Source organism: Chelon labrosus, assembly GCF_963514085.1.
Source record: "Chelon labrosus genome assembly, chromosome: 8".
NCBI lineage: Eukaryota > Metazoa > Chordata > Actinopteri > Mugiliformes > Mugilidae > Chelon > Chelon labrosus.
The window spans coordinates 27,103,560-27,128,007 of record NC_140358.1 but is presented as its reverse complement, the minus strand read 5'-3'; the positions used below and the strand labels follow the sequence as shown (position 1 = coordinate 27,128,007).

The window sequence follows — 24,448 nt, the reverse complement described above, 5'->3', positions numbered from 1 at the left end:
AAGAGGGAAAAACGAAAGAGGCAGAGAGTAAAAACAAAAAAAATTGATTCAAACTAAGAGGATAACTCTGTGCTGCAGTCTACTGTCTCTCTAGCTTTCCTCCCTCACGGTTCCTTCCTCTCTCTTTGCAGTGCCCACCCCCCTCCTCCCCCCTCCTCTCCTCTCCCCTCCTCTCCTCTCCCTGTGTCGCTCTCCAACTCGGCCCTAGAGACATTTTACATTTACATTATATTACACAGTCTGAGATGATGAGAGCACAGTGTACCTGTCAGTCTCGATGCAGCGCCGCTCCTGCCTCCAGGTGAGGAAGAGGAGGAGGAGGAGGAGGAGGAGGAGGAGGAGGAGGAGGAAGAGGAAACTCGGCGTGCACGCACACACACACAATCTACTTACGCTGTGTCGCATTTAGCTTGCCAACACAGAGACCCTCTAACGAGAACACGCAGTCTCTCTTTCCCAATTCAAGTGTCCTCGTCTCCCGCTGAGGATCATGGGAAATGAGTCAAGGGCATGCCCGGATTCTGTCTTCTCCTTCAGATCGGATGGATACTTCATGGTGTCTCTGGTGCTTTGTAACAAAAGCCCCTAATAATCATTTTTCAGTGCAGCTGAGATTGTCCTTTGGCCTAAAGTCACAGCGTGTGTCCTTCCCAAGTGTCCACGAGCAAGACGCTGCAATAACAACCAGCTCCAGGGGGCTGCTACTTCCTTCATTTGTTTCACTTGTAAAATTAAAAGGTTCTTCCATCTTTTAGATTTAGGGTCCACCCAGAGGAATCACTCAAACAGTAGCAGTATTGCACATTTTCCAGTCTAGTAATATTTGATGTTTAGCTAAAGCTTATATCTCACACAGAAAAATTGTTGTTTACTTCCACTAGGAGCTTATTTTCAAATGCAGGTTTCGAGGTTAGTTCAGAAATGTCTCAAATTATGCCCAGTAAGCTCTTAGCACACACAGTGGCCATCGCATAATTGTCGATTAAGCAGTTATTCTGTTTAAAAACACAGATTTTGACACTGAACTTACAGGTCATATTGTAGATGCATGCTACTGTTCGAGAAGCAGCTGCAGGTTCGTTATAAAAATAGAGCCGTAAGCGTTCAAAACGCAGCGTCGGTGGAAAAAAAAAAAGACATCATCCTGCACATGCTGGTATAAGCTGCTCGTCCTTTCCCTCCTAGCAGTGGTAGCCGCCGGGCCCCGTGCCCATGGGCGTGATTGTGAGGTAGTTGGAGGGCACGTAGCCTCGCTGGCCCCCTCTCACCTCCACCAGGCTCCACTCGCTGTTCCCTCGTTTGTCGTGGCGCTCCAGGACGCGAACGCACTCGCCAGCCCGGACGGTCACTTCGTGGTTTCCCCTCGCCGTGAAGTCGTAGGCGGCCATCACCTGGAAAATGAAACGCTGGATGAAACATGACACATGAAACAGTTTATCCTCTGGAAGGTGGACATTTTCATGGATCACAGGTTCTGTTTGTCAACCTCAGCTGTATTCTTGAGCTCAGATCTGCTTGAATGAATGCTCGCCTCGAGTTATTTACATTAAAATAACTGTTATCAAACTGAATGTGTGCAACTGGCTGGTTAAGTTAGCAAACTAACCTATGTACACTTTTAGCAAGTGCAAGCTTGCATGGGTAGCCTTCGTTTAGCATTTACAAGCTGTTTATTTCCTGGTTAGCAAGCTAACACCGCAGGTCAACACCTTGTGCTGTTCTTCATGTTTTTAGTTGTTCCTAAAGCGTTTTTGTGGCTGCATCCTGCTGGGGATGGCTGCTGCCATCAAGGAGTGTCATTGCTATGGGGTGGGGGTGCCTGGTCTGGTCTAGGTGGGTGCTACATGTCCAAGTAACATCCACACCAATGAATGCCAGGTCCAGAAGTTTAACAGCAGAACACCGAACTGTCACAAGATGGTCGATGTTATTTACTTCTCCTGTGAGTAGTCATACTGTTGTGGCTGATGCATGTATGTGTGTCTTTCTTTCAGTGGTCAGCAGTAAAAAGTCCGTGATAACTGAAATAACTGACTCCGTGTTCATCCCTCTGGCGCTGGCACATTCTTTCTACAAATCAAGTTACACATGACTAAGAGAGATGAGCAAGAGCGGGAGAATGCGCGCACACGGCTTCAAATGCAACCACACACAACACTCGACCACGAATCACTGTAATATTCTCTGAAAAGGTTAAGCCCACTAGTAATGTCTTGACAAATCCCATCTCATCACCGCACACACTCTCACGGAGACCGAAGGCCTCCTAATGAGCCTCGTGTTGCTATGACAGAGAGCCCCAGCAGTACTAATAGCCGAGTTTAGCCGGCTGCTCTGTGTCATTAACAAATCCTCCACCTCAGCTCACCTCTCAGCTACGACATTAGCTCTGCCCTGACGGTCTGTACCAATTACCATTTAATTAGCATTTTGCCAGGTAGAGGCAAAAAAAGTGTTAAAAAAAAAAAAAAAAAAAAGTGATGTTCCCTCCGCTGTCGGCTCAGGAGTGATTCATGTTGTGGATCCAGGCGAATTTCTGCTGCTGCTGCTAACTTTCTCATGGAAACTCATGGTCATGAGATCACAGTGAAGCTGGGAGTACTATGAATTTATTCATAGATCATTTGCTTTCTACCGATCAGCCACAACATTATAACCACAGGAAACAGGACAGGAGAAGTAAATAACATCGATCATCTTGTGACAGTTCAGTGTTCTGCTGTTAAACTTCTGGACCTGGCATTCATTGGTGTGGATGTTACTTAGACATGTAGCACCCACCTAGACCAGACCAGGCACCCCCACCCCATAGCAATGACACTCCTTGATGGCAGCAGCCATCCCCAGCAGGATGCAGCCTGATACAGGCACACACACAAAAACACTTTAGGAACAACTAAAAAAAAAAAACATGAAGAACAGCACAAGGTGTTGACCTGGCCTCCAAATTCACTAGATCCCAAACTGATCAAGTATCTGTGGGATGATCCACAGAGGCCCCTCCCCTCAAATGCCCCCCCCCCCCCCACTAACAACATCCTGTAGCCAGACACCACAGGACACCCTCAGAAGGCCCATGTCCATTCTATGATGAGTCACCACAAGGGAGACCTACACAATGTTAGGAAGTTGATCATAATGTTACGGCCTGATCGGTGCATATTGTGAAATTAGAAATTTCATAAATCCTCTTGCAACATAATGAAAACACGCCCACGTTAGGTTGCGTTATTCTCATTTTGATCCAGTTGGTGAGGACATAGCTTGTGTTGTGGGTCTCTATTGTCCATCACAGCTCAAACTACTAAAATACTGGAGCAGACATTGGACAGGACAATCATACACACATTCATACTTTGTCTAAAAGTGCAACTCTTTCATAGATCACAGAGAAAGTTTCTGTCAGACAATCATTTCTTTTAAAGTTCACAGTAATACATCATCTCTATTCCCCTCAGCTACTAACAAAAGACCTTATTTTAACTTTTTTTTTTTGTTGCAGAGGAAAACTGCAGATTAGTTCAGGTTAAAAAAAAAAGGGGGGGAGGAGAAAGAAGTGGCCTGAGGCTGTGGATAGTATGTTTTGTATATGAGCAGAGTCAGGGTCATGAGGGATGGACGGCGGACTTGGCGGTGGGCGTCTGAATAAGACCACTGGAGCGATCACTCATTTTAACGGGAGGTGTCTCACACAAACTCACGCCTAAATCTCTCTCTTTCTCATTCAGCTACACACACACACACACACAAACCAGAAATTTACAAGCCACGACACTCCCCTCTCACACTCACATGTGCTGCAAATGTAAATCAAGCTCACATCATGAGCACAGACAAGCTTTATCTCAGCCTGCAGCTCCGCATCACATGAATTAACTCACACACAGTAACCCACTTACAAGGTTAAACAGCTAATTATGGGTCTTTCCATTAATAACGCATACGCACGCCTATATATATACATTTTTGTGGGGACACTCATTGACATAATGCATGCTTTAGCCACTCGCTGTAACCTTAGCCGTCACAACTAAATACCAAGGCCGACCCGATCTTAAATCATTCTGTCGTCACGTTCCGAGAAGCAGAAACTCTCACACACAGGGTCCTCACAAAGACGGACGTGTAGATACCGTCTGTGGGCTAGGGACATATTAATGCTTCCGTTGCGGGACACTGTCACATCGATCAGTCAAGCCTTTGGACACACAAACTCTGCAGTGATTCATTTAGGAAGTCTGAGGTCAGAAGAATTAAACTGACGGCAGCAAAATGAGCGGAGGTCGTAAACGGTGTGAGTTAAGATTAGCGAGGTGTTTCCTTTTTAAACTGTCACATATGAGCAAAGACATTTTGGGCTTGACCTTCTTCAGTGGGCAACAGTCCTTCAGTTTGACGGCTGGATCCTTCTAACTTTTCAAAGTCAAGAATCAGCTCATGCTACACTCAGTTTAGCTCAGAAGTCACAAGTTGGAGTCGAGACTAACATCACATCAGTGTTGATCACATTCCAGCACAACAAGGTGGAAAACTCAGATACAATACAGTTGGATGGCAATTCATGTACGCATGCAGTTTTCCATGATGGAAATCTGACTTGTGGCGGGTGTGCGACAGGAAATTCTGACTTCCCAGTTCAAAAATAATGCACCAACGCGTGCTAAGATCTTTCATAAGTTGTCTGCGAAGGTTATTAGTCATCCAGGTCATGGTATAACCAAAATATAAAAGGCAACTGGACTTGAAGATGTTTTATCCAAGTAGCTTCTTCCCTTTCAAAAAGACTGGTGGGGAGTTGGGGTTTTAATAACATCTATGGCTGTTGCCCACCTGAAAATTGTATGACTAGGGTCTGTTGGCGACCACGTACTTACCTGTGATTGAACGAATCTGTTTGACCCCGTTTTCCTTCCACAGTGAAATGTACTTTAACCTTATTGGCCAAAGACCCTAGTCTCAAAGTTAAATAACCTTTGCACGTTCTGTATTCTGTATAATCCTAACCAGTCTAATAGTGTGAGTCGATCAGTCTGTGAGTTACCTGGAAGCAAGGCTGGCTCACGACTCTCAGCGACTGGCTCTCCGGGGTGTAGGAGTGTCTTCTGACTCCATTCCCACTTTCTGGCAGGGGCAGGTGTGGCGAAGGGGGCGGGTCCTCTGTCGGCTGGTGGTAACGAAGCAGCTTCGAGGAGGGAACGTAACCTCTTCTGCCTGCGTGCAGCATGCAAATACAAAGACTAAGAAACAGGTGGTCCACGTAGGCAACAAAATACAAGTGTTTAGGTCATTATTAGTTCGTAGCACTTCATGTCATCACCTCATGTCATTTTGGTGCAATACTTGCAACTCCTATTAGAGTTTGTCTTTATTCATGATGTTCATGAATGTTATATTCAGCCTCCTACCACTACAACCATCAATTAACACTAGTTGGTTTTTCAACTTTCTGGTTCGCTACTTAAACCAGATGTAATATGTAAATATTTTTTGTACCTTTAACAAACCTTATTCTATTTTTTGCATTTTGTACTGTTGTTCCCTGCTGCTGTAACACCTCATATTCCCCACAGGGATAAATAAAGTCCTGTCTTATCTTATCTTTAGAACAATTTTATGCTTAAGTTTCAAGATTCATCGATTTAGCCCATAAAAGCTCAACATACACACAAACTAAATCAAACTTAAACTAAACCTAGGTCTAATATGTTCAAACTGTTCAGTCTATATTACAAATCAAGAAATGGAAATAGCTGATATTCTGCTTTTAACCGTTTTAAAAGCCATTTCTATATCAGAAAATACACAAAATAAAATACACTGGCTATATATTAATGTGATGTTTTAGAGCTTGGTCACTGCAATAGCTGCAATAAACCAAAAGGTGGCGCCAAAGAGCTGCATTTATGAAAAGCTTCACCAGTGTCACAGTATCTTCTGCACATAGACAAACATCACCCTTGGTGTTACTCTTTACTTCCAGGCATCTCAATTTAAATAGTGCACAGTGTGAAACTATTAAATGACAGTTCTTCTTTTCCAGGTAATATTTTTAGATCGAGCCCTTTCCATTTGATATACAGCTCTGTTTCTACACTCAAACTTGCTCCCAAGCTAGAGTTGATATTTGTGTTTTGATGCAGCTGCAACCTGGAGACACACCAGAAAATAACTTCTACGGAATGCATGTTGCTGATTAACTTGGTATAAACAGTGGTTTTCACCTCCTGCATCAACCAGCCATCTCTTCTTGTCCCCGCGGGTGTCGGCCTCACTGATAATGGCCACCAGCTCCCCCTTGGCCAGGCTCAGGTCCAAGTCCCGGCTGCCCACCACCGCTCCTGTCACCTGGTAGATCTTTCCAGAACCGTGCTTATCCGTTAGCTGCTTCAGACGGCGCTGAGAGGACGGGCTCAGAGGCTGAAAAACACAAGATGGAAAATGAAAGGTGATGAAATAGAAAATGAATTCAACTTAAGTGCGCATTTGTCTGATTACCAGCTTCAAAAACTTTAAAATGCACAGGGTGAACCGACATACGCCTTTGTTTTTGGCGTTTAGAAATCATGGAAATTGTTGCTTGTACTTTTTACTTTTACTGACAGCTACGTGCAAAGGCATGTCACTGGATACGAGGCTATGCCGAGAAGTAATTAGGAAAGTCGCAGAACTAGTAGAACGGCATTCCTAATCTTCTCTTCAAACACTGATTTCTAATTACACCTGAGGCGGCAGTGACACACGTTAAAGGAAAATAGTTTTTTTAGACAAATTACTTCAAGAAAAATAGGAAACGATCACAACACACTCCTATAACATCACTGTTAAACGACAGCACACACTAGAGCCAAAAAGTGCAAACGATGCTTTAGTCTGTCGTCTTTTAACGCTGTTTGTTAGGATATTAAAGCGAAGAGACATTTTGAAGTGAGGGATCTTGGCCTGAGATATTGGTAAAATAAAGTTTCATCACTGTGTATGAGCGGAAATTGTGTAAACGTTTTATGCTGAGTAGCTCAAATTTCTTGTGAAATTGTACTGTAAAAAAAAAAAAAAAGACGTGACAGAGATCAGGGGCCTAATGACAGCTTGTTTAGCCGACTTCCGTTTTAAAAGTCACATTAGCTACCTTACATTACAAGGTTACAAACTCAAGAGAGACAATAAAAAAAAAAAAGACAGAAGTAAAAACTCCAACCTGGACAAAGGGTGCATTCAGCGTGTCCTCTACAGTTTGACATAAAGTCTGCAGCTTCCTCGCACCTTCAAGCACTGAGGACTCTGCCCACTCCCAGAATGCATCAGGGTGGAGGGAGCTGTGAGGAAGCTGGAATGAAACAGATAGAGAGAAAAAACTGTAACATCACCAATGGTTTTTAATCTGCACACTAAAATCTGCTGCATGTAACTCATGTATTTGTGTATAACGCCAGCTACTACTATTCATGCCTCAGTGTTCCTGTTTATTCTCTCAGCAGTAACTATATGAGTGCTTTCTTTAATGAATTCTTTGAATAATGGCTTATTCTTTCATTCTGATACACTGCTATACTCTCATGTACCATGTCCTCTTTCCCTCATTCCCCAGTGCATGCTCTGGGGGCTTCTAGCTACAAGTACTGCAAAGCATCTTGCGAAAATTTGCATTGTATTTGAGGCTATATATATAAATTGTAACGTATTAAGATAGAATTGTACCTGTTGAGCAAAACTCTGGAACAGCTGCTCCATGTCGGAGGCGAGATCTTTATGGAGGCAGCTGAACGTCCCCAACATGCTCCAGATCATCTGCAGAGCCAGGCCGTTGAACTGAGGAAGCTCGTTAAGGAGCAATGTGTTCATCGTCCTGACAGAGGAGGAGAAGGGGGGGGGGGTTAAAAATAGAAACTGGCAATAACCCAAATTATGGTGCTAGTTTGACACCAGTGCACACTGTAATTATACAAGAGCTTTAAAAAAAACACTTCAATGGTAAAGCCATCTCCAGAGGACACTTTTACTCACGATGACTCAAAAGTGAATCATTTTTTAAAAAAGCAGAGTCAATTTAAACTGTTTGGTAAAACTGGTGGAAGGATCCAGAAGTGAAAATGAAACAAAATATTGTCTACTGCAAGAGTTGAGGGGAGGGGCCTCTGTGGATCATCCCACAGATACTTGATCAGTTTGAGATCCAGTGAATTTGGAGGCCAGGTCAACACCTTGTGCTGTTCTTCATGCTCCTTTTTGTCATGACTTTGTAATAAGTGATCTGGCTTTCAGTGCTTTGGTCAGGACTCCAAAATAGACGGCTACTCCACCAATGCAGTGCTCAAACTTTCCAACCCAAACCAACAACAGTCCACCCTGTAATTTTAAAACTCTCTCTCTCTCTACCTGTATGTGTTCGCCACAGCCTGCTCCTCGTAGCTCAGACTGGGTTTAGCTTCTATGAGTTCATAGTCGAGCAGCTTGTCGAGTCTTTTTCTGATCAGGTTCCTTGGTCCCACCAGGAGGTCGCGGAGCGCACACAGCGGCTTGTGGATCAGCGTTCTCATCCGCTTCTCCTGGATTGAAGAACATAATAATAGCATCAGAAAACTGCTTCAGAATTTCATTTTAATTAATTTTAATTTCAATGTTTTCCCGCTTGGCTCACAAATGTAGGAAGGATCCACTGTCTGAGTGCTGTAGTGATCTCCTTGTAGCAAATAGGTGCCTTCTCTCCGTCCATATCAAAGTCAAACGTCTCCGTCTCACAGGCCAGGAACACCTACAGCACACAAACAACAAGAAACAACTGTTAAACCTTGAGGTTGTGATGTAAGTTAGTGGGTTAAATCTGATCAATGAGCAGATTGTGGCTTTACTCGATATATTTTGCATCCAAACCAGAAGCGGTTACTGAGTTAAAACTCAGTAAACCCACTTCACAGTTGCTTCACTATGAACCTATATAAATAGGTTCATAGTGAAGCAACTGTGAAGTGGGTTTCTATAAAAAGGAAGTAAGAAGAAGAAATTTTGACCTAGAGCTATCACATGCCGTTTATTTAATGTACTGGCGGACTGAGCAGACGTGCATAAGTCAAGTGCGTCCTCTGCAAAAACAAGAAGAGGGATACAATGCTGATCCCTGTTGGCTGGAAATAGAAAGAGGGGGAAAAAACAGGTTTGCAGGATAATTTTAGAGCGGAAAGCTACACAGAAACTCGTGTGTTTGACCTCAGGGACTTAAAGGAGCTCCTGAGTTTACACATGCTCATAAATATATATCCAGTTATGGTCTACTTGTGATTAATGACTGGAAAGGTCTTGAGTCATACTCAGCACAACTGATAAGTGCTTCACCTTTTATTCTAGACCTTTAAACATACTAAAACACATCTGATATATTGTTGGCTGTTGTGCTCATTATACAGTGGAGAAAAGTGTATAGGCACATGTAAAATAAACTCATCTGGAGCCCAAAGCATGCCAGATAAGTCAACTGTCACACTAATCATGTGACAATAACAACACGGACGCCTCCTAGAAGACAGGTGAGGAGCCCAGCAGCGGTTCATCGAGTGTGCTGAAATACTTCACTAAAGATGAAGCCCATACTGACATCTGAAAAGGCTAACGCTAACACTAGCAGAGGAACGATTCAAACCCTCTGAACAGCAGTCAATTAACAACTTCACCAAACGTCCTGTGGTAACAGAGAGAAGGAGGCTGCACATCAACTATTTGATAAAGTTATTAGACCTTTAGCTGCTATACACGGAAAGGGCTTCGGAGATACACTGCATTTTTATCCCAGCTACATTATCTTATCTAACAACACACTGTGAAGTACTATTAAATGCTACTGACGGTGCCGATTTATATAGGCTACACATATCTGCAGTGCACAGTATTGATAAGCTCATGTGTTTATGTTCTGTTCTGTTGTTTTCTACTTGTTGACGATGTTGCTGTTCTGTTTTTTTGTCCTTGATGTCAGTGAACGCACCATGCGAGACACAGCAGTTATGGTAGAGCTGAGGGTTTTTTGAGTGAGAGCTGCACATTAGAAGTGTCAAACCGACTGTGTTTGTGGTGTAGGCTATGGCCGACAGTAGCCGGTGTTCAAGCTTCAATTACCTCGCAGAAAAGCGTCTGTAGCTTCCTTTGTGTGAGGCGCTACAATAATGTCTGTTATTATCAAAAAAAAACAATAATTATATTTTATTGACAGGGTCACCACCCAACCCTCTAGTGTAATTTCCTTCTCAGGAATGCAAGATTTGACTTTAATTAATCAAATAATATTACATAAATAAAAAATAAAATAATAAAAAATAATTAGTCTGAGGTAGCCAGACTAAATTCTTATCATAATGTGAGTCTGGTTACATACCATTTGGGTTTTATTCTAGACCGCCATAAAAATGTGTGGGAGGGGAGCTCGGCCTGGCTTCCAGGCTAAAAAGTAATTAAAGGCTTTACTCATGAATTAAGCTAGAACATCCACAGCTTACCTGTAGGTGATGCAGGTACGTCTCCACATTCTCAAGAAGCAGCAGGATGCCGTTCTCCAGGACGTAGAAGAAGCCTTGTAGGGCGTCAAACTCCTCATCCACCAGCTACACCAAAATGCACAGGGAGACAACCTTTTCTTTATTTATCTGTTAACTCAGCTCCTTTGAGATAATGTTACACATAGTTTATGAACCCCTGACTTGTGCCAGACCTGGGACTGCATAAAAGCAATGTTTTCCATGAATTTTACTCTAGTTTATCAATGCATTTTGTCAATAACTGTTTCTACGTGCAAAGTTTTCTTCCCACTCTCTTTCTCTCCCTGCAGCGCCTCTGCAAAGAGTTACAGTATTCCTCATTTACTGTGAGCAACACAAACAAGACGAACGTGTCTTTAATCAGCTCTGTCATCTCAAGTGGCTCTGAATGTAAAGTAAATGCTTTAAAGTCAGTTTCCTTGATATCTTGACTATATGCAATCAGGCTGTAATCCAATTATGAGAAATGGAAAAAACATCAAAAGGAAAGAGTGGGGGAAGCATCAATAAAAATTAAGCTAGAGGAGACTCTTTGATAGGAACTATTTGATCTGCTCTGAAAAACATCACTGAACTGACAAGTGCAGTTTTGGCACAGGGCAGCAAATCTGAGTAAGCTGCAGGCTTCAGTAACTGATCATATCATAAATTCTCTTTGGTTAATAATTAATTACGGAGGTGGAGCAGAAGGTAAGATGTGTACTTAGAGTTTATTACTGCATGACTCAAAGGTCAGTGATTCTGAAAAATCACTACAATGTGTTTCTTCATTTATTCTTGCGGCTTAGGTCAACAGTGCCCGGTTGTCGTCAGATACAGAACCACATCCTACCTTAGGTGCTATTCCAGCCTCATGTTTGAAGTGCTGGCTGAACCTCGCTGTCTTCTTCGCGATGCTGTGGGTGTTGAGGCGGTTGATCTTGTCCTTGATGGTCAGGGTTTCTGTCTTCTTGTATTTGTCAGCTGCAAAGTATGAGGGACACTCTTTGTCACCCGTACGGCCAGGTGGTTTCATGACAACAAAACGAAACGAGACAAAACATCCGCTCTGATATCTGCATTTTCAGTTGATGTCTCGACAGGGAAACTCTCTTACCGACTTCTTTGAAACGTTTGTACTCGTTTATGCGACAGTTCAAGGCGATGGAGGTGTGAGCAGTCTTCTCCAGGAGCAAGTAGGCTGGGTGAGTCGGCTCAGTGTGTTTCTGGATGGTCTGCAGGAGGAGAGGGTAGCGGGCGATCCGCTGCACCGGCATCACCAAGAAGAAACTCAGAGAGGTGGCGTTGACGTCAGGCCTTGAGAGACAAACAGAAACTGTGACCTCTTAGATAAACGATGCACAATACGTGTTAGTCACTTCCAGTTTATCGTCTGTTTTTAGTACATTCAGTCCTGACGGGAAACAAAAGAAAGCAATAAAAAAAACCTACGCTGAGGCCTTGATGACTCTGATAATCTCATTCCAGAGTGCCTCCTTCTGTTTGTAGCTGTTCTCCACCTGTGTAATATTATTGTAGTTGGCCAAGTATTCCTTATAGGCTGCTTCAATGTCAGAAGACAGGCTGAGGAACGAATCACCTAAAAAAGAAAAGAAGCAAGGAGGAATCACGTCGAGTCCAAGACGGGGGGCAAACATTATCCAATTTTTCCTCAGAAAACCAGAAAGATAAGAGACAAGCACTTTGAAATACTGATTTCAAAAATACTGATACTAATAAAAGATAAACTGGAGCTTCACTTGTTCTCTGCACACGTTTGAAGACTCAGTAAAAATAACAAGTCATGTTTTCAACGAAGCCTTTACCTTAGACTGAGCGTAAAAAACAGCACTCTCTTGTTGTCCATTTAAATGCTGACATGGCTATCAGGTAGACATTTAATCAACAGCTTCCATGCTGAGAAACGATAAAATGTTGCCATGGGACACGTCTAGACACGTCAATGACTGAGGGAATCATTCTTGCACCGATCTGCTTAGTTTTCTACTATATTTTTCCTAATTTTGTGCAACTGTCATGGCAAGATTTGTGGTCCCTGCATCCTTGAATGGATCTTAGGTTTACAGTTTTACTACTAGGTACTACTACTAGCCTGTGAAAGCAGACCAAGTGCATCCAAGCAGCATGCCCTCTCAAAAGCTCCATTAACATGTGTAAATACAGGAAAATGTTAAGCTGACACCGTCTGCTTACACCTCCACAGATCCTGCTGAGATAGAAACTGAGACAACGACTTCTCACTTGAATGTGAAAGTCATGTATAAGACTAGGGGTGCACATTGTTTGTTTCCTGTCAACAAGTGAGGTCGAGGCGATTGATCTCGACTCAGAAAACAACAACCTTACCACTTCCTGTTGGAACTCGGAAACATGATTGCGTCACCAGATAAAAACCACTTAATGAAAGCAGATGATCTGAGTCATGGAGACATCAAAGACAGTATAAATGTATGTCTCTTACAGAGGTTCTGCAGGAAGTCAGGGTCCCCCAACTGAACGTGCTTCTGGTCCAAAAGGCTGAGGAAACGGCCCGAAACATCCATCACCTCCTCTATGTAGAGGAACATGCTGTCCAGGTTGGCTAGAGGAGGCTTGGGTGAACATGTAGATGGGAAAAAATATATATTTTACTATATTGCAGGAATATAGTGCAGATATGTAGGCTAGATATGACACAGTTATTTAATCCTTATCAAAAGACGCTTATTTTGCTTTAGTAGGTCTAAACTGAACCACCCATGAGGCATAACATTATGACCACCTTCCTAATATGCTGCCATCAAGGAGTGTTGTTGCTACGGGGTGGGGGTGCCTGGTCTGGTCTGGGTGGGTGCTACATGTCTAAGTAACAGCCATCCTATATGGAGCTACAGAACAGGTGAGTTTGATATATACTAAATGGAAACGTAGCCAACAAAAGCCACATAAAAACAGTATGACCTCCACATGAGATCTACAACATTAACACAGTCTCCATGTAATTCCAAGTTTGAGGTTTATTATAGCAATATAGCTGCGCCGTAGTTGGCTGTGGCCGGGGGATGCCTGTCTACGCTGGAACACCTCCACCCCCCTTTCCCTTCCCCCGGTGCAAGTTGTTTTGACTTATTATGTTGTAAAGTGTGCTCATTTGTGCTTATGTTGCTGAGGTTTTTTCATGGTCACACACTGTACTCCCCCAGAGGAGTGTAGTCTGGGAGCTGTTTTTTTTTTCTCCTCCTCTCTCCTCTTGTTTTTCTCCTCTTTCCTGCCCCCAATTTTCCTAAAAATGGCACCGATAATGGTGACATGGTCTTTTCTGTAGGACCAAAGCAAATTCCTTGTATGTACACATGCTTGGCAATAAAGTTGATTCTGATTCTGATTCTGATTCTGATATTAAGACGATCTTGGGAAGGAGTTTCTGCTTCCTTCGCTTTATTACGGGGAAGAAATGCTAATGCAGCAGATAAAGACCTACTCTGTCCTCCTCTATTCTATTCTAATGAGAAAACAGTGGGCACGCAACCGGTGGAAGATGGACAATCTGCGCATTGCCAGAGAAGACAATCCAGCATCTTTTCTGTCTCACAATGCCGCCATTCATCCACATTTATTCTGTTTTTCTCTGTTCAGACCCTCCTTCACTCTGCTGCCTCTCTCTCCCTCTCTCTCTATCCTTCATCCATCCTTATTTCTGAGTATCCGTCTAATCAGCTGTCCTTCAATTCACCAGTTAATTTCCTTCCCCTTAACAGGCCGTCAGCTCATACTTTAGCCCCTTTCCCTTTCTATTTTCATTTCATTCCCCGTGTGTGTGTTATCGTTCCCATGCTCATCAACACCTCAGCTCTTCCAGCCCATAAAGCCTGATTCCATTATCTTTTACGAGGCCTCATTTCATTACGCCAGCGATGATAACTGATTATTTAGCAGTAATAAGCAATACCTCAGACATAATGAAAAGCTAATGATAATAAGTCAACAAGAGGAGGAGGAGGCAGCGGCAGAGCAGCATCTCTGTATCTCTGCATCATTGTAAATCAAATGTTTACAACTTTCAGGCCTCACTTTAAGACATTAACGCGTACAAAGCATATACTCATAACGTGTCAGTGGCTCCTACCTCTAATTTCTGCAGGTTGCTCCTGATAGTAACAGTGCTGAGCTGCAGCATTCGAAGGTAATTCCTCTCAGACTGGACCAGCTCCTCTATGGCCATCTGCTGCCTCTGGGCTGCCCTCTCTTTAGCTGCAGCTTCCTCCTCTTCAGACTTCTTCTTGGCCTCCGCCGCCACCTCTGCCAACCTCTCCTCTGACATCGAACTCTCCTCCGAGAAACTATCATCTGAGCAGAGTCTTAAATTTCTCAGTGCAGTATTTGTGTCCTCAAGTTCTGAGGAATCCTCCGGTGCCTCCACGAACACAGACACCTTCGACTCGACTGTCTCCAGCTCTGAGCTGAACATCTCGTCTCCGAGTTGATCTTCCTCCTCTGTGGTTTCATGCCTCTCCCCCTGGAGCCTTTCTTTCTTGACGACCTTCTTTATAGCTCCCAGGGGAGACAGAGAAGATGAAGCCAGCTTAGGGAGAGAAAGTGTGAACGATGAGGGCCGAGGCCTCCTAGGCACCTCCATGTTGAAGATCACTGTCAAAGAAAAATACTATTTAGACTTACAAATACTATATCCTCATATATAATAGTATCTATCCAACTAAGTAAATGATTTTATTGGCATTTAAAGGAGTTGTGATTAGATAAGTAGAGGTTAGACTCCTTAGTTTTTCATTTAGACAGCAGTTTTCACATTGCAACACATCCTTATCTTAACAAAAGCCTTAAAATCTTAACTTTGTGACTGGTTTCATTATTGATTGTTTGAGTAAACAGTGCAGAGGTCAACAGCTGCACGGTGTCACATTTTCTCATTCCAACCGTGCAGCAGATGGTCCACACTGGAGGGTTGAGTGATATTAGACGACAAAGATGCAACTCATATTGATTTGTGCGAGCATGAGGGAGCAGCATTATCGACATGAGCACAGAATGGAAAACACCAAAAGAAATAGGTGACACTTTTAGAGGTACAGTGAGTTTTCTCATCAGGATTTTTCTCTAAGGTTTTATATGACGTGAACCAACAATGGAAAGTTTATAACAAGTCAGATTAGTCTTTTTCTATTGTAACTAATAAGCAGCCGTAATGTTTTCACGCAGCTTGTTAGAGAAATCTTTAAGCCCTAAAACTTGAAAAAACGGTGGCTTAACTCAATGGTTTCAGTGTAATTAGAATATGTGAGAGGCACAAACTGAACAGATGTTGTCTGCATCTCTCTGTATTTGCACAGCTGTGCTGCCTTAACAGCACATGTCAAAAGTTGCATACTTAACACCACCCTGATAAATCTGCAACAGCGCAGTTTGTCTGGTCTATCTCACAAAATACAGATTATAAGAACATAAACCAACTGCCATGCTGTTGGAGATAGCGAGAGAGTTATTCAGACACCTACTACAATTTATATTTTCTAGCTTCTGTCTGATTTACTAAACACAAATGTGAGCAAAGTAAGAAAAAAAGAGAAAAGAGAAAGGTATTTCTGAACATCTGATGACAGAAACGATCTTCCACGGAAGCACTCCTAACATTTCACGGCTAATAACGTTACATTCCTGATTTGATTTGAGGTTTCGTTTTTCAGCATGTACTCGTTTCCAAAAGGTGTGGCTTTTATAGTTGCATAAACCAGCTGACAGACAGCTGCAGATCAGATAGCCTTTGTTGATATTGCTTACTTCACACTAATGCAGACAGGGGAGGTGTATTGTCATGGATCCACTGAGCTGGGACACCACGTGCTGTCCCACCAGGAGGCTGGCAAGCTGCTTACAGAGAGACTCGCGCTGCCACCGCTGTGACAATTAGCCATGACACGGTTCAGCTCGACGGCCTTCTGTGGCTTTAAAGGACGGACTCTAATGACAAGTTCTGCGTCTGACTCTGGGATTAAATCATAGTGTCTGTGTGATGAATTACTCATGACAACATTTAGCATCAGCTGTAACCTCAGAGCTTCTCCCACAAATCCGTTGTTTTTCCTTCCTAGTTTTCTAACTGTGTTTCACTACCAAACCAACACCTTTGAGAATGATAAACAGATTTGTTTACACTTCAGTCATACTCTATATTCGGTCACTGAACACGTTTTGTTGCCGCAACTATCTGATGACGTGCTGCATGAATAAAATCTCACCATTCAAGCGTTTAACTCCTGGACTGCTTGTCTTCCACTGTCTGTTTGTAATGAATGAACGCTGCCGTTTTTAAACCCTGATAGCATCAGGACGTGATGAACTGTTGCACTCCTCCTGCGTCACACACAAACACGTTCCCTCATATGTGTCGTGATTGATGCACAAGATGAATCTAGTCTACAGATAATCACGTATACATGTAAAACCATCCACCAGTTTCTCATGTGATTTAGGTTTAAAAATAACATCTGAACAAATAGAGACAGTACGCAGAGTTTTAAGTCTAGACAAATTATCAAACGCACTTTTTCAAATGCTACAGACGCATTTCACATTTTAAAAAGTATAGATACTCACAGCCCTTACTGGCGTGCACTTTAATGGGACGAATAAGGTAAATGCCTTGAGGGTGAGCACAACAACAACCCAGTTTTCTGAAATATAAACTACCTTTGTGTGGCCAACAATGACTAGATTAGTACTTGTTAAAGGGTATTAGCTTGGCATTTTCATTTAAATTGTTTTGAGTGCATTGGTTTTAGCAAGGTATACCTATTGAATTGAAGGTATATTAAACTTTAATTCGTCATGCCTGTACAGGATTGCCTGCATTGCATTTTTCAGATGTCAACAAACTGCACATCAGTATTAAAGTAGGTTGCTATGACTGTTGCCATTCATCTCGATCTAATTCTAATTTAACTCTTCCCTCCAGCAAAATGTTTGGTGGCTTCGCAGCATATGGTGGCCCAGAGGTGGAGATTACCGAGGTTTACAACTAGATGCTAAACGCTAAATCTTAGCACCGTTTTTAGCAATGACAATAGTAAGTGTGGACCAGCAATTAACAAGACAACAATTGTTTTGACACTTTTGACAACATCTAACTTAAAAACAGCTTGTGTAAACTCTAAAAGTACGTTTTTTTATCCAAGTGTAATATAAAATATAATATATAAGTAGAATTGCTGCTACCAACATGCTACTCAGAGACTATTAATCACACACACAGCAAAAGGAAAACTTTCAATCACTAGACAAGTGTGTCAGAGCTCCCGGCTGCAACATCTGCAGCTTCACAGCCTGATCCAGAACTAGTGCAAACTCACCGCTCTCCTGACAATAACACTGACTGTCTGAGTGTTGTAATGACACTCTGTCATCCTAACAGAGGACATGAGGCTGTCATTACCTTGTGCAGAATCCCTGATTCAGCTGCGGTGTAACCTCGATCTCCCCTCTCTCCCGGTCTGTCTTGTTGTTGCTGCGTCCAGAATCTGCTGCAGAGGAGACGCTGCTGCATGGGAAACACACACACACACAGATTTACACTGGTGTAACTTTCTCCACTGACTCACACACAGCAGGCTGCTGCTGCTGCTGGGCCTCAAGTGGCAGGAGTGTGTGAGCGTTTATTCACGCGTGTGTGTGTGTGTGAGAGAGAGAGAAAAACACAGTATATAAGTGTGAGAGGAAAGGGGGGATGGGAGTGGAAAGGAGGGTGGGTTGGCTGTTTTGTAGAGGAAAACCGGTGGGGGGGGGAGAAGAGGGAGACCACACACACACACACACACACACACACACACACACAAATGCTGCTGAATAAGCTGATTGACTGCAGCAGCTGGTGGGAAGAGGAAGCGGCGCTCACCAGACGGGGGCTGATTGGCCGAGAAGTCTTCACAGCGGATCAAAGGGCCAATCAGACGACACCTCGAGGGGCTTCGTGATATACGTTCAGACCAATGAAGACAGAGCGATGAAGTGATTGAAGTTTTCCTCTCACAGGCAACAAAAGCACCGTGGGACGTCCCATCCTCTTCCAATTGCAAATGGGCTGGTCTGGATTTACTGGTGGAAGGTAACAAAGAGAGATTTATAGCTCACTGCTTTAGGGGTTTTCAGGCAAACATAAAAGATATTCTCTCAGTTTTATTTAGTTAATTAAAGAGTTAAAGTGTAAGATTGCTGAACATCCATAGGTCACTGCAAAAACATTCAAAAAAGTTAAGAAGAAGAACTTTTAGAAAGTTTCCACTGAAAGTTTATGGGAGTTAAATTCAATTTGGATTCATTTATTTGGGGATTAAATCACTCGTGATGCTAAAAAACATGTTGCTTTGTGTTAAATTAATGTAAATATGCTATCACGTGCTAACAATCTTAGTTCAGGAAGCTAGCATTGTAGCATTAGCCTTTTCAGCACTAAAAAGACAAACCAAAACATTAGTCACGTTAACATTCAGACCATGTGATCGTCCCGTAACGTCTCTATTAAATGTCCCAGCAACAATGTTGATGGGATGTTTAAAGTTCAGACTCTATCACTCAAGCACTCAACCCTGACAGTTGTAGGTTGAAACATTTCTCTAAATAAATAAAAACTTTGGACTATTAACAAATAATCAAATATTTGCATCATCTTTTTTGTTTTGACAGCCCGTGTATGCACTTAGACTCATCGTGTGTTGATTACACTACCAAAAGGAATGTGGTCTGAGATCAGGTCGGTCAAATGTGACCTCGGTGCGTCCTGTGTTCACGCCCGTACTTTAAGCTGGCCACCAAGACGGGTGTTAATGCAAGTTTTTTTGTCGCGGCTCCACACCACAAGATCAACTTGTCATTTCTCGTAGACCTTCGCTCAACACAGAAAATCTGCAAGTCCAGGGTGGAGACTCATTACTGACAGAGCAGGCAGGATGCAATCATAACTTCTTTTACCTTATTGCCTATCCCACATGGTCACCTTCCTTCAGAGTGGAAGTCTAATTAGAAAACAAATAAAACTGTTCGTTTCCCTTGAATAACCAAGGGAAGAATAACAAGTTTTACAGGTATATAAGCATTTATTATTTGCTTCTACAATCTTTCACTTTTCTTGAGCCTAATTAGAAGAACATGTTGTCATGAACTTGACCTGAGACAGTGAAGGTATTCACAGCAGTCAGACTTGACGAGTAGGGAACGAGGGAGGAATGAAGGCAGCAGATAATGCAGGTCAACGGATCGGTATGTCACGAAGGAATGCAGCAGGGCTGAACTCAGCTGACGTCAACTTAAGGTGTGCTGCAAGGAGTAGACGGCTTTGCAAAGTGACGAAGCGCTTCTGACAGTTAGCTGTGACTCCGCAATGACCTGTAAGTGCAAACATCTTACCCAGAACCAAAGCCTGTTTTTCTAAGAAGAAGAAAAAAAGATTCATAGAAAGCATTATATGTGGCAAGATTGCGCAAATTACTGAAACTGTTGCACGTTTGGGTGTCTGCATCTGGGTCACATGGCCCTACTGCACTATGTTATCTTATCATACTAAAACTGGCCATGTACTGGCCAATAAAGTATATTCGGAAAAGGAAAACTAGAGAGAAGGGCTGAATAAAAGCGAAACTAAACGCAGGATGTGCCAACTAGAGGTTGTCAGAGGTCAGAGCACCATATCTGAAACCATTTGTTTGGAAAGTTAAGTATCGCTTAATGACTCAAATTAAACCAAAGGGGGACCTTGAATCAGCACTGAATCAGTCAGGAAATCAGTAGTGATACCAAGCCCTGCCACAATCTCTCCAGCTTTGAGTGGTGTAGTCGTCTAACTCGGACGTGCGCTTCGTAATTCGTACGCTCCTAAGCAGACAAATAACTCAAGCTGTTCCTGACTCTTTGCTAGCACGCTGCTAACGCTACACCTCCCATGTAGACACTGTGATAGGGAGTGTCTGAAGTATTTTCCAGTAATAAATGACTAATTAATAGAAACTAATTCAGACAAACAGCCTCGCATCTTTCTTTATCTAGACAACCAGTTTTCTGTCATGGAGTTTAACAGGTTGGCCTGTCTGTCCCAGGTAGCTTCATCATCATTCAAGAAAATATCTGAACTTGGCAATCAGCTGTGCATTAGCTAAAGTATGGGACCTTCACATGACGGTAAATCACACACGGGTGGAGGAAGAATCAGAGCAGGATGAGAAGGCTAAATGTAGAATGATGAGTTAGTCTAATTGCAGGGTTGGACCAGTTCCTGGCTGCTGAACAAGACTTCATAGCTTGACTTTGGTGGTGTATACTGTATGCCCTTCATATCTGATACAAGCTATCCGGGGGAAACAGTCCTTCACGGACGATCAAGGACACAAAATGGTCAAGATAACTTGCAGTAACTTTTAAAAGTTCATGGCCACAGATGAACAGACTCGGGGGAGGTCAGGGACTTGGTTATTTCAACACAATCTCCATGATAAGAACACAAGTAACCAGCTAAAAGTACTTTGTGCATACCTGATAGCGGTTGTGTGTGTTGTGACACCAGCTATCCGGGGGAAACAGTCCTCCCCGGAAAACCCGAGGTCAAAGAACGGTCAAGATCGCACACAGTAACTTTTCAGGATCATACGCGCAGATTGACCCGAGACGTCTATTTTAAAAACACACGCTGATGTGATGACTCCCCCCCGCTTGCAGGATATGTGAAAACACCTGAGAAAAGATGACGGAGACAAAAACAAAAGCGGTGACGACTGCTTCCTGTCTGCTTACACAGCATTACACGCTCCCTGTCGAATGCTCACGAGGAAGCAGCATCACACACAGTGAGTGAAGGATGAGGTTAGATGGGGGAGAGGCAGGAGATTATGGGTTCAATCCCAACTTTAGAGGGAGGTTAAGTTAGGCTTGTTGACCTTTGCCTTTGATATTCGGTAAATTTCTATTTAGATTAAGGATTCTGTGACACCTAATAAACTTTTATATTGACTATTGAAAAAAAAACAAAGCATTCCCCAAGCTACCTGAGGAAAGACTTTGGTGGACAAAGTCCACACTAACTGAAAGTAATGTCGACAGTCCGATCGGATCACTCAGGACGCGTGTTAAAAGTAGGCCATCACTGCCATTGTGTTGTGTTCAGTCAGGTACGTTGCAGGTAGTTACGTAACCGAGGCAATACCAGAGAGGTAAAATAACAAATCTATTTTAGGAGTCGACGTTACGCTTTAATTCTCCTTTTGATTTAGAAAACATCCTCGGGTCCTGCTGTTGTTGACTTCGGTAAATCTCTGGATTATCTGCCCAGGGAACAATTGGTGGTTTTATGCAGCACTGCGACAATTATGCACGGCGTCCTTTATTGAATTCTAATTTTAGAAGAACTCGAACACTCACAGGCGTCAAATCGGGGATGTCGCAAAAGAAATGTTTACGCCATCCGAAAGAACAAACCAGATTTCAAATGAGTGTCCTAATGGCTAACATTTAAATATGTCTGGTTGCAGCCACCCACAGAAGCCTCATGACTCAGGTTTCTTCAAGTCTTGGTGAAGAAACCAAGATATAGAAAAAGAAGAAGTCGATAAACATCACAGGAAGTGCTACTCTGTCCATCTTACTTGAAATTGAACAGGAAATCAGACTGTATGCTACACACAGAGACCTCACTGCAACCAGACGTTTAGATTAAAATTCACACTCGCTTGAACACAACCTAATGTAACACCCTTTTCCACAGCTGTTGTAATGTTCAGGTTTTGTCGACTCAGCGCCAGAAAGCTGGTGATTCGACTATGATCAGTTAGGAGGATGCAGTTTGTGGATGGGGTTGCCAAAATAATAAGAACACGTGTGGGTACAATGAAATTCAACAGGGCTATAAACTGCAGCCTTCAAATTGAAAACACAGCTGAATCAACAGCCCTGTCAGTTATTTCAATCAAATGTAAAACCTTCATGAAGCCAAGATGTAGTGCAGGGCGGATGCATTAGAATGTATCTGTGTACCTGAATGAACTGGCAAATCAGTGCATTGTGCTGTTTAACGTATAAACACGGAACTGGTGCAACAGGTGAATATAGAGCATGAATGTTATTGTTATTATTAGCCTGCTAAGGTGTCCTTACACACGTTTCCCACGTGTCTAACGTGAAACAGCATGTTAGTTTATTGTTATATTTCATGTTTTACCTCAGATAGAAGCTAAAGTAGTAGCATATAATGTTATCTTTGAGGGTTAAACGACACAAGCAGCAGCCGCCTGTGTTGACTTCGTTTGGAGGAGAAAGGGGGCGGACACCAGTCACCACGACACGTTTCATTTTAAGGTTTTTTTGAAGGATTTCTTTCCATTTTTCTTCACTAACCCGTTACAGATAACACAGGTCGTGTGGGATTTAGAAGAAAATCAACGTTAGCAGACAGCAGCACAGAAGGCAAACAGGTAAAATAAAAAAACCTCGTTCGGTTAAAGGCTGGGGAATAAAGCTGCCTTCTGTTGGGATACAAATAAATAAATAAAAGAGCCGAGAATGACAAAGAGCTGTGATAAAAAAAATCGCTCACCTGGCTGTTACCGTCCTCTCATCGCGTATTTAATCCCCACTGAGGCGCTTCGCTCGCCGCGTTTCTGTCATGAACTCCTGCTCACCTGTTGTCAGTCTGCGCCGCCCGTCAACGGCCGACAGGAATAAGCGAACAGAACATCCGGTCCAGACTTTACAAAATAAAAGCATCAAAACACTCGACATCCGCAATGTTTTCAGAATAAAATGACAGCAAACGAGTGTGTTGGTTTATGATGTATAATAGAGTATTTCATCTGTTTCTGTTTAATTTTCTTTGTCAAAAACACACCAGAATAGATCTGTGAAGTCATCCAGGTCATGATATATCTAAACAACAAGTCTGAAACTAAGGTAACTGGACTTGTTGGATCTAAGACAGACAAAAAATGCAAATATCTGAATAGAGAGGACTAGAAGATTAACAAAAACTGTCAAATTTGACTTTACTGTTAACTGTTAACTAAAATTAGGTCATTTTTTTATGCTCCACTGCGTTTCAGTGGTTTCAGAAGGCTGCTCTTCAGGTAAATTGTACTATTTAAAACCTATCCTATGTTATCTAATTTATCATTATAAAGTAAACTTAACATCATATTAGCTCTGCCATTGCAGCATTTAATAAGGCTGTTGTGTACAGATAGATTAATAAAAACATGTCACCTACAGCTTCCATTTATGCTTTTTGTGTGTGTGTGTGTGTGTGTGTGTGTGTGTTCTTGTTTTACCTGAAAACAACCAGCATGAATAAACTAAAAAATAAACTTAAAGTGTCTTGTGATAGTGTGTTACAAGTCTTATAAATCCTGTATGTATTTATGGACAGAACCCCTTAAATCTTCTGCTATTCATTTGTTCCCACATGGAGGACTGGTGCCAGGAGAACCACCTCCCGTTGAACGTCAGCAAAACAAAGAAACTAATAGTGGACTTCTGCAGGAATCAGCAGAGGGACCTACATCCACTTATTGTCAGTGGCTCTGAGGTGGAAAGAGTGGACGCTTTCTGATACTTAGGAGTGACCATCTCACAGGACGAAGCCAGACAGCGCCTCTACCTCCTCAGACGCCTCAGAGACTTTAAGCTCCCTCTCAAGGTGCTCAGGAACTTTACACCTGCACCATCGAGAGCATCTTGTGTGGGAGCATCACCACCTGGATGGGAAACTGCCCCAAGCAGGACATCCTTTTTACTACTGGCTGCAGCTACTAAAATATATTTATATATATTTATATAAATATATTTCACTGTGCATGTGACAAATAAAACCCATAAAATCTTATTTTATCTTATATTTTTTAATCTGGCAAAGGAAAACAGAGACGGTTCAGTTTGTGTGTATATAGAAATAGTCAAAATCACAA

At 42.6% G+C, this 24,448-nt stretch overlaps 1 protein-coding gene across 1 annotated transcript; it reads right to left on the bottom strand.

Annotated features, from left to right (window-relative positions):
- Positions 1-377: 377 nt before the first annotated feature.
- On the bottom strand, positions 378-23,190 carry arhgef37 (Rho guanine nucleotide exchange factor (GEF) 37). Its single transcript, XM_084549767.1, has 16 exons — positions 23,086-23,190; positions 18,406-18,605; positions 17,947-18,051; positions 14,626-15,146; positions 12,982-13,111; positions 11,952-12,099; positions 11,617-11,816; positions 11,353-11,483; positions 10,482-10,586; positions 8,636-8,749; positions 8,374-8,543; positions 7,696-7,843; positions 7,196-7,324; positions 6,222-6,417; positions 5,042-5,211; positions 378-1,391 (listed from the first exon to the last, which is right to left on the bottom strand). The coding sequence occupies exons 4-16, from the start codon at positions 15,133-15,135 to the stop codon at positions 1,182-1,184; spliced, it is 2,361 nt and encodes a 786-aa protein (XP_084405893.1). The 5' UTR covers positions 15,136-15,146; positions 17,947-18,051; positions 18,406-18,605; positions 23,086-23,190; the 3' UTR covers positions 378-1,181.
- Positions 23,191-24,448: the final 1,258 nt, after the last annotated feature.

What these genes read in the sequence shown, in the direction of transcription:
- arhgef37 (XM_084549767.1), bottom strand. Translation starts at nt 15,135, where the DNA reads ATGGAGGTGCCTAGGAGGCCTCGGCCCTCATCGTTCACACTTTCTCTC. An exon ending in GCAACCTGCAGAAATTAGAG is followed by an intron (nt 13,112 to 14,625) that starts GTAGGAGCCACT and finishes TGTTCACCCAAG; the next exon opens with CCTCCTCTAGCCAACCTGGA. An exon ending in CGTACCTGCATCACCTACAG is followed by an intron (nt 8,750 to 10,481) that starts GTAAGCTGTGGA and finishes TGTGTGCTGTAG; the next exon opens with GTGTTCCTGGCCTGTGAGAC.